At 36.5% G+C, this 10,155-nt stretch overlaps 2 protein-coding genes across 2 annotated transcripts; both read left to right on the top strand.

Moving 5' to 3' along the window:
* On the top strand, positions 1 to 3,979 carry LOC104903764 (uncharacterized). Its single transcript, XM_048641881.1, has 4 exons — positions 1 to 1,713; positions 1,871 to 2,501; positions 2,804 to 3,695; positions 3,856 to 3,979. Exons 1-4 carry the CDS (start codon positions 1 to 3, stop codon positions 3,977 to 3,979), a joined length of 3,360 nt encoding a protein of 1,119 aa, XP_048497838.1.
* Positions 3,980 to 5,792: 1,813 nt separating this feature from the next.
* On the top strand, positions 5,793 to 8,893 carry LOC104907132 (putative F-box protein At3g29830). Its single transcript, XM_057393923.1, has 3 exons — positions 5,793 to 6,774; positions 8,034 to 8,206; positions 8,606 to 8,893. The coding sequence occupies exons 1-3, from the start codon at positions 5,793 to 5,795 to the stop codon at positions 8,891 to 8,893; spliced, it is 1,443 nt and encodes a 480-aa protein (XP_057249906.1).
* The last annotated feature ends 1,262 nt before the right edge of the window (positions 8,894 to 10,155 follow it).

Below are 10,155 nucleotides of genomic sequence, written 5' to 3'. Positions count from 1 at the left end.
ATGCTGCACTCAAATGATCTTGTTAAGGTACGTAATAAATGCGGTTTTTCTGATGGTTTATGCTTAAGTAGTAGAGGTAATTCGGGTGGTATTGGGTTATGGTGGCGCGAGATTAACTTGGAAATATCGTCTTTTTCCGAGCATCATGTAGAAGCCACTGTTAAAAATAATGAGGGGCATCCGGTTTGGAGGGCGGTGGGGATTTATGGGTGGCCTGAAACAGAACATAAATACAAGACGTGGGAACTTATGAGGACTTTACGTGGAGAGGGGTCACTTCCTACTGTCATCTTTGGTGATTTCAATGAAATAGTATCTATGACTGAAAAAGATGGTGGTGCTGTTAGAGGGGAGAGGCAAATGGATGATTTTCGGGAGGCTATTGATGATTGTTCAATGAGCGATTTGGGTTTTCATGGGAGCTGTTTTACATGGAAAAGGGGTAACTCTCGAGCTACTCTTATTCGAGAGTGTCTGGATCGATTTATGGGGTGTGCTAGATGGCGCGAGCTTTTCCCATGGTGGCATGTCACTCACCTCCCTATATACAAGTCTGACCACGCGCCAATTTTGCTTAAGGCTGGGTTACGTGATCCTCGCGGCTCGGGTGGTAGGAGCTTCAAGTTTGAATCACTTTGGCTATCACGGGACGAGTGTGATCAGGTGGTGTCTGATTCATGGACTAGGGAGACGGGGGATGATATTGATAAAAGAATAGGGCTGCTGGCGCTTGATTTATCGAAGTGGGCCGCGTCTACTTTTGGTAATATTAAGAAGAAGATTAAGGAGACGGAGACTCAACTGAAGGCGGCGCAAAGTAATCTTCCTGATGCGATTATGTTTGATAGGTGTAATGAGCTGTCGACGAAGTTAGATGAATTACATAGAATGGAGGAGTCTTATTGGCATGCGCGGGCACGTGTGAATGCAGTTCGTGATGGTGATAAGAATACGAGTTATTTCCACCACAAAGCGAGTCAGAGGCGCAAAAGGAATAGAATTTGTGGATTGATGGATTCGAATAACACATGGCATACGGAGGATGACTCAATTAACGAGATAGTTCATGCCTATTTCGATGTTTTATTTAAAGGGGGCACCCCAACGGGGTTTGATGAGGCCACGGCAGGTCTGTGCTCGCGGGTTACGTACCAAATGAATCAGGCTCTAGATGCGGCTCCTTCAGGGGAAGAGGTTCGACAGGCTTTGTTTCAAATGCACCCAAACAAGGCGCCGGGACCGGATGGTATGCACGCTCTATTTTTTCAGAAATTTTGGCATGTGATTGGGCAGGATGTTATTACTTTTGTTCAGAATTGGTGGGTGGGAAATAATGATTTATCTGCAATAAATAAAACGTGTATTGTTCTGATTCCCAAATGTGCTGAGCCTAAATGTATGGGGGATTTTCGTCCAATCAGTTTGTGTAATGTCTTGTATAAAATTGTGTCAAAAGTCATGGCTAACAAACTGAAACAGTTTCTGGGGGACATCATATCTTTGCAACAAAGTGCTTTTGTTCCAAAACGGTTGATAACAGATAATGCTTTGGTTGCGTTTGAAGTGTTCCATGCTATGAAGAGAAGGACGGAAGGTGCAGAGGGGTCCATAGCTCTGAAACTTGATATGAGCAAAGCATATGATCGTGTGGAGTGGAGCTTTCTGATGTGTGTGATGGAAAAGTTGGGTTTCAGTGAGGCATGGATTTATCGGGTTAGAATGTTACTTGAGAGTACTTCTTTTACTTTCAAGATCAATGGCCGGATTGACGGGTTTCTAGTGCCATCACGTGGTTTGAGGCAAGGTGACCCGATATCTCCCTATTTATTTTTACTTTGTGCTGATGCTTTTTCCATGTTGCTTGATAAAGCCGCACGAGAACGGGCTATCCATTACGGTTTGTAGGGGTGCACCACGGGTTTCTCATCTTTTCTTCGCGGATGACAGTATTCTTTTTGCAAAAGCTACGTTGCAAGAATGCTCTAGAGTTGCTGATATTATCAGTACATATGAGAGGGCATCGGGTCAAAAGGTCAATCTCAGCAAAACGGAGGTAGCTTTCAGTAAAAATGTTCCTGCAGATCGAAGAAAGGATATTGTTGAGACTCTTGGGGTGAGGGAAGTTGATCGCCATGAGAAGTATCTGGGTCTCCCGACTATTATTGGCAGATCAAAAAAAGCGGTGTTTGCCTGTTTGAAAGAGAGAATATGGAAGAAGCTTCAAGGGTGGAAAGAGAAATTGTTGTCTAGACCGGGAAAGGAAATAATGATTAAGGCGGTGGCACAGGCAATTCCTACCTACATGATGAGTATTTTTAAAATTCCTGATGGACTACTTGATGAGATTCATTCTCTATTTGCCCGCTTTTGGTGGGGATCTACTGAGTCTCACAGAAAACTTCACTGGCATAAGTGGGAGGATTTATGTCTACCTAAGGCTATGGGGGGATTGGGGTTTCGGGACTTGAAGAGCTTCAATATGGCCCTATTAGCTAAGCAAGGTTGGCGCTTAATGCATGGCTCGGGCACTCTCCTACATGATATTATGAAGGCACGCTACTTCAAGAATTGCTCTTTTCTCGAAGCTCCGTGTGGTTTCAGTCCTAGCTACTCATGGCGGAGTTTGTGGGGGGGGCAAAAGCTCTACTCATGGAAGGGGTGAAGTGGAGAGTAGGAAACGGAACACAAATCCGGGTTTGGGACGATGCTTGGCTACCGGGACACGGCTCTCATCTTGTGCCTACACCCACTGCAAACTCGAATAGAGATCTCAGGGTAGCCGATTTAATTTGTTTCGAAACAGGTAGATGGAATGCAGCGATGCTCAATGTGACGTTTGGGGCTCATGATAGGCGGCTGGTTTGGGATATCCCGCTTTCCCAACCTTGGAGTTCGGATGTGCTGTACTGGTGGCCTAATAAAGATGGTGTGTTTTCTGTAAAGTCGGGGTACTGGCTCGCTAGAAAGGGATGCGTTAATTCGTGGCAACTTCAGCATAGTACGGAGGAGATGGACCAATGGCGCCATGTTTGGAAGCTTGAGGGCCCTCCGAAGCTGCTCCACTTCCTCTGGCGGGCGTGTCGGGGCAGTCTTGCGGTGAGGGAACGGTTGAGATATAAACATGTTATAGAGGATGTCACTTGTCCAGTCTGTGGCGGTGCCGAGGAGACCATTACTCATTCTCTCTTTTATTGTAAATATGCTCAGGAAATTTGGGAGAGTAGTAAGTTACATGAACTCATTGAGCAGGTCCCTCACTTATCTTTTGCGGCTGCGTTTGAATGGATACATGCTAAGGTATGTAAAGCTGACTTTGTAATTTTTGCATCTTTATGCTGGGCGGCGTGGTATGCCAGAAATCTTGTGGTGTTCGAAAATGTAAATCCGCAACCGTTATCAATTGCGCTGGGCCTTATGAAGCTTGTTAATGATTATATGGAGTATGCGCACAAGGTGTTTGTTCCACGGGTAATGGCTCGATCCTCGGCTGTGTGTAGATGGAGCCCTCCTCCTAATGATTTTATCAAGCTAAATGTGGATGCGCATGTTATGGATGGTGTTGGGGTGGGTTTTGGGGGTGGTGGCCCGAGATTCTGGTGGTCAGGTGGTTGGAATGACGGTGTGTCGCTGCAGTCAACGATGGGATGCTGCTATGGCCGAGGCGGGTGCTTTGAAATTTGGGTCGCAGGTGGCTGGTAGGCTTGGTTTCAGCCGAGTTATTGTGGAGAGTGATGCCTTGAATGCGGTGCAACATGTTGCGAAGGGGGTGAGAGGATATGCACCGATCTTCCTGCTATATGATGCTATTCGAGAAGCTAGCCATAATTTTTCTGCTTTTTCTATTAATCATGTAAGGAGAACGGGTAATACTGTTGCTCACTTAGCTGCTAGATGGGAGATTGAGATGGACTCTGAAACTGTATGGTTTGATTCTTTTCCCCAAAGCATTTTAGCTTTGGCGGAAATTGATTTAATATAATCTTTTGACCTGTTTTCCCCTCAAAAAAAAAAAAAAAAAAAAAACTAAAAACTGGTTCAAGTCCTACCTACGTTATAACTGTGCTAGTTGCAAAACAATCTCACCAAAAGAAAAAAGCGCTCCAAGTAATAAATACCAATTGCCTTTGCTTGTAAATCTTGCACCTCCCATCTCAAAGTGCACATTTTGAAATAATGTTTTGACTGAGGAAATCTCAAAGGATTCATTTCATAATACATACTAATATCTACCTAAGCTAAATACATCACACTTCTCATTTTGATATTTCGCGCGCCCAAAATCATATGCAAGTATTTTTATGTCAATCTTTTTCGTTTTCTATAAACAATTACATTAACCTAAAAGCTAAACAAATCTCTAGCATGTAGAATCTCTCGTTGATCAATACCTAGAAAATTTTGTTTCTATTATTTCCAATATTTAAATTCTCAGCTGTTTTGTATGCATAATACGAAATAGAAAGCTTTTTCTTCCACGACAATCACAAATTTTCATATGTTTGTTAGCCTACATTAAATTCGTGGTAATTTTGAAATCCGTCTTATTACTTATTGTCTTATCCCAAATTTATAATGATAAAATATATAATTTTTTTAAAATAAACTTTATAAAAGTTCTTTACAATGTACATATTCTTGAACGACAAAATCTTGAAGGATTCTCACTAAATAAATGCGATACCTATTTTGATTCTACAAAAAAAAGAGCTCTATATAGTACAATGTATTACATTTTAAAGCATGTAGAATCTCTTAAATGAATTCCTGAATTTAAATCCTAACGATATTTTCATTGTTTTTTAGCATGTGGCTCGTCCGTGTTTTACCGTACACAGTACGGAAAAGAACAAATTAAATATCACCTTCTATGACAACATGAGTGAAGGCTGGGTATTCACTCTATCATTATCTAAAATTAATAATGGATTCTATTTGGTAACTAAATGAGTACTTAAATAGTACTAAATTAAAACTAATTGTCAGGTTATATTGTTCTCTTGTTTCCTCAAAGTAGCCAAAATCTAATTCGCGCCAACTTAAAAATCCGTCTCTTAAGTAGTTAGTCTTGAATTCTCCAGTAGATTTTTAAAAGTTCGTTAAAACTTAGTCTTAACTAACTTATTATAGTTTACGCTTCGTGTTTTTTTTTTTTTTTAAAAAAAGTGGCTTGTTTAAATATTTCTTTTTTCAAAGCTTCATGTTGTTCAATACGCATTAAGAAAAAAAATATTATTTCGTTACTCAGTTTAATAATATTTTTTCGGTGTGCCTCCAATCCCTCTCACCAAAGGGAAATCAATATCATGAATCATGATGATATATACTTAGTTTTTTTTTTCTAATTCAGTGGAATATTGTTGTTTAACTTCTTCGAATTGATGAGATTAGAGGATGAGTATGCATTTTATTATCCAAATACATAATTTTATATAAAAGTTAACTTATCATACTAGCTAATGCTCATGTTGGACGTCCATATATTTCAATCTAGGCATCCAATAATACAATGAAAAAGGTAGTGTAATTGTTATACTTCTAATATTTAGATTTTTGAAACGACACCAAAATAAAAACTCCTTTTTAAACACTTTTTGACGGCATGTTATATATTTACATGCAACTCCGCCTTAAACCTATATTCTCATCAACCTTCACTTGTCTTCCTATATATTCGTTCACATTTTTTCTTCATCATCTACATTGAATTCCATTAAATGGTTCTTCTCTTCCTCTATTCTTATTTCCTATAGTTCATAAAAACACTCATTTTTCCTTTCTTTCTAGCCTTGAAAATGGCCCTTAACCAAGACCATTTTTCTTTACTTCCAGAAACTCTTCTCATCACCATACTCTCACTTCTTTCTCTCAAAGATGCTGTTAAGACAAGCATCTTGGCAAAACAATGGCGTAATTTGTGGCGTTTTCGGACTAATGTCGAAATCAACGACCGCCATTTCTTAACTATAAACAATAATGGGAACCATGAACACCAAAATGATGAGCCTGATCAAATGCAAAACCTTAAAAAACTTCAACAAGTTGCTTGTATAAACTTTGGGTATAGATGGCTTCAAAATCAAACAAATTCACCCTCTATATCATCTTTTTCCCTAACTTTTTCCGACCCTCAAAACTACCAATTTAATATTGAGAGTTTCATATATCTTGCCCTTTTACGTCAAACAAAGTCTCTTAAACTTGATTTCTCATGTTTAAATAGTGAGGCACAACTTCCATTGAATAATAGTAGTACGTACGTAGGAAGATTTGATCTTCCACAATTTGTTTATGAATACAAGTCATTGGAGTCCTTAAAATTGGTGTCATGTGTTTTTAGGGTTGACAAGTTTATGTATCTTGGTCGTACCTTAAAAAGTATTTCTTTAGGGTGGATAGAGATAACTGATGAATCCATACTTCGAAAACTGGTGAAAAATTGTCCTTTATTAGAGAGTTTAATTGTGTCTAAGTGCTTTAAATCAACGATTTATGTGATTGAATCCAAAAGTTTGAAGACGTTAATAATAGATAAGTGTGTCGATTTGTTAGCCCTAAGTGTCATTGCACCCAATCTTACATGTTTCAAGTATTGTGGGTCATTTGTGCAATTTGGATTGAGCAACTTCCCTAATTTGGAAAGGGCAGACGTTGATTTTGGGCTCATTGAGATGTTTGATGAGGAAGATGGAGACAAGATTGCCCCTCTCCTCTCCAAGTTCTACTTTGCAAGATCTCTAACCGTTTGTAGTTACATAAGTCAGGTATTATTTTACAATTATTGAATTTTTTTGTTCTTTAATTGGTAAAGTATCGAAATTGATACTATTGTATGATTTATTGCTTTTTATGCTTTATTCAATATGAACCTTCTATGATTTTGAAAACGATAATGTAGTTCTTTGCACGTGTTAAGTAAAAATGAACTTAGATGAATTATACATTGCATCTTTTTCTTAATAAATTGGTAGTTAATTGTTTTTTTTTTCTTTGTTTTTGTGTCTATTTATTGTCTTTTTTTCTTTTCCTTTCCCTATTCTTATCTGGATTTATTTAATCAATTTTATATGTGGTCTTACTCTTTAGGGGTGTATTTTTTAGGTGTGATTCTGTTAGTTTTCATGATATTTCTCTATGACATCTTTTGGCACAGTTTTTATTTACAACATACATGTTATAATAACCTATGTAGCATTGTTATTTCTTCTAAGTCACCTACTTGTACTGATTAGAGAGATGGTAGTTGGTAATAGATCCTACCCGGATCCGTGGATCCAGATCCATTTTTCACAGATTTGGGTCCTCAAATTGTGGACCCTATGGATCTGGGTACGATCTGGCATGGTTCCTCCTTCAAAAAACGGATCTGGAACGGTACCTAATTTATTACCTGGATTCAGATCCGTTTACCAGTTTTTATAGAAATATTATTATTTAATATTATATTATAATATTAGTTATTATATGTAAAACGGATTTTCGCTTGAATTTCAGATTATTGTTCCAATTAATGTGTGATTTTTGTGCGAATTTACTGGATAATTGAGCTGAAAATTGGATTGATTACTAATCTACAGTTTGATAATTGAATAGTTGTAAGTAGTTGCAATGGTTATTTTTCAAACATTAAATGTATTTTTTGGTTGATATTAGATGACTTTATTGTTTAAAATGTTTAATCATTGTGAAAATTAGGGTAGTTTGAAGACGATGGCAAAGATCCGTTTTGGATCCAGATCCATATGGATCCATTCTTATTACCCAGGGGTAGTTTGAAGACGATGACTTTATTGTTTAAAATGGATCTTGATAATTGAATTATACGAGTACGTGACCCAGAAGAATTACCCATGCTACATAGCATATAATAAACTAGTAACATTTTACAGAGCAGGTGGCTACATATGATATTTCTCCTATTTGCGCGGTTTTTGCCGCTTTTTTATTTGTTTTGAGCTACACCACGTTTTTACATTATGAAATCTAACAACGAACTTAATTATTTTTGTTTTGTGACACCTCCATATAATTATAACATGATCAGGTTTTTCCTCTTGCATTAAGGCTTCGTGGACGACCTCTTGTGAACAACCTTACAATAAAAACTGCATTTCATCCATCTGAGTTTAATGGTATATATCTTCTATTAGATACTTATCCTTTGTTGGAGAAACTCCAGTTCGAGTTTGGACAACCAACTATCTTCGAGGTAAGCTATATATTATTGCACGTACTTGAATAATTTGAACTATTTATTTTTAATCATAGATCTACTCCATTCATTAAGTTAATTTTATAATTAAACTATCATTAAAATTTATACATCAATAGATTTTTATATTAAAATTTATATATGTTAACTAGCTTTATATCTCACAAATCTTTATTAATAGTAGTAAGAAGATATTTAAGAAAAGAAAGGAGCAATATATATATATTAGAATACATAAGGAAACGAGTATAATTTTCTTATGATATTAGGTAAGTATATTAATATCATAAATAAATTATACTCGTTTTCTTATGTACTCTACTATAATACTTGAAAAGAAATAAAATAACTAAGTAACTGACGTTCAACGACAATTTGATTTCATCAATCAAACAGGAAGACTTGGCCTTGCTTGGCCATGACATGTACGAAACACTTTGGTCTGAAGAACCATCGAGGAATGGCTGCGTGACAAATAATTTGAAAGTTGTGGAGATTAAAGGGTTTCGAGGAAGTGTTAATGAATTTAAAATTCTAATTTTTTTGATAACATATGGACGTGCCTTACAAAAACTCATACTAAAAGTGGCGGAGAATAATCGCAATGCAGAAATACTTGCTACGATCCTCAGAAATACTGCTATGCAACACCGTAATGCTTTGAACGTTGTAGTTATCTCTTAACATGATGTTTTCGATAGACTTATGTATATAAAAGTTATTATAAGGATATTCAATATTATGTACTTTTCAGCTACTAATGTTGTCTCATGTAATAATCATCTTATTCTTGGTGAAATATATGTACTCCATATTATATATTTATCTTCCTTGGATCAAATATATATAGTTTTGAAGTTATGATGTATGAGTCTATGTAATAAATAGCTGATGTTATTAGTTTCTGTTATTAGCCTTCAATAAATTTCTGTTAGTTAGTTATAACTAACTACAGTATAAATACACCTCTTACTGTAATATTGACTTTACTTTTGCACTAATAACAGAATAGAGGAGATAGTTTTCTCTCTCTCTTTCTTCTCTCATTCCTCTCTATACAATTCACATGGTATCAGAGCGGGTTCTTTTCTTGATCCGCATATGAATTTGAAGAAAATTCTTGATTGAACACATTCTGAAGTTAAAGATTGTAGAAGATTATTCTGGAAATTTCTTCTTCTTTGCTTCAATCAATGGCGGAAAGTCCTGGAAATAATTCTGTCAATAATGACAGTAATGTGAGTATCAATTACAATGATCCATTTTACATTTCTAATTCAGATCAAACTATGAACAAATTAGTTGCAATTAATTTGAATTCAACTAATTTTGTTAGCTGGAAAAGAAATGTAAAACGAGCTTTGATTGCGAAGAATAAGCTTGGATTTCTTGATGGATCAATTACGAAACCTAATTCTAATGATAAGGATTTCAATAGATGGATTAGATGTGATTATCTGATTACTTGTTGGATTATGAACTCTATGGAACCGGAAATTGGTGAGAATTTCACTTTTGTAGAGAGTTCAATTCAACTATGGAATGAAGTTTGTGAGAGGTATGGTCAGTCCAATGGACCTCAAATATATCAGTTAAAGAAGGATTTGGAGAAATTGAAGCAAGAAAACATGTCTGTTGTGGTTTATTTTGGGAAAATGAAGCGATTGTGGGATGAAATACAGAACTTAAGGAATTTTCCAGATTGTAGTTGTGGTGCTATTGCAAAATGTAGCTGCAATTTTATGAAGAAGATTGCAGATTTTCAGGCAGAAGAAAAATTGGTTGAGTTCTTGCTTGGACTTAATGATGGATATGACAATGTTATCACTAATATTCTATCAATGGATCCTCTACCTTCCATTAATAGAGCATTTGCCTTAGCTCAGCAGATTGAAAAACAAAAACAGATCTCTGGAACTCAATATTCAACTCAAGAAATAAGTGCT

The sequence above is a fragment of the Beta vulgaris genome, chromosome 4 (genome assembly GCF_026745355.1).
Source record: "Beta vulgaris subsp. vulgaris cultivar EL10 chromosome 4, EL10.2, whole genome shotgun sequence".
In the NCBI taxonomy this organism is placed as follows: Eukaryota; Viridiplantae; Streptophyta; class Magnoliopsida; order Caryophyllales; family Amaranthaceae; genus Beta; species Beta vulgaris.
Note: the sequence above shows the minus strand (reverse complement) of the source record. Positions and strands in the feature narration are given on the sequence as shown.

Bases quoted from the DNA above. Each gene is read 5' to 3' on its own strand.
- LOC104903764 (XM_048641881.1), top strand. From the start codon at position 1: ATGCTGCACTCAAATGATCTTGTTAAGGTACGTAATAAATGCGGTTTT. The intron at 2,502-2,803 runs GTTGGCGCTTAA...GTTTCGAAACAG, and splicing joins GGCCCTATTAGCTAAGCAAG to GTAGATGGAATGCAGCGATG. The intron at 3,696-3,855 runs GTAGGCTTGGTT...TAATCATGTAAG, and splicing joins ATTTGGGTCGCAGGTGGCTG to GAGAACGGGTAATACTGTTG.
- LOC104907132 (XM_057393923.1), top strand. From the start codon at position 5,793: ATGGCCCTTAACCAAGACCATTTTTCTTTACTTCCAGAAACTCTTCTC. The intron at 6,775-8,033 runs ATTATTGAATTT...TATAATTATAAC, and splicing joins AAGTCAGGTATTATTTTACA to ATGATCAGGTTTTTCCTCTT. The intron at 8,207-8,605 runs GTAAGCTATATA...TCAATCAAACAG, and splicing joins GACAACCAACTATCTTCGAG to GAAGACTTGGCCTTGCTTGG.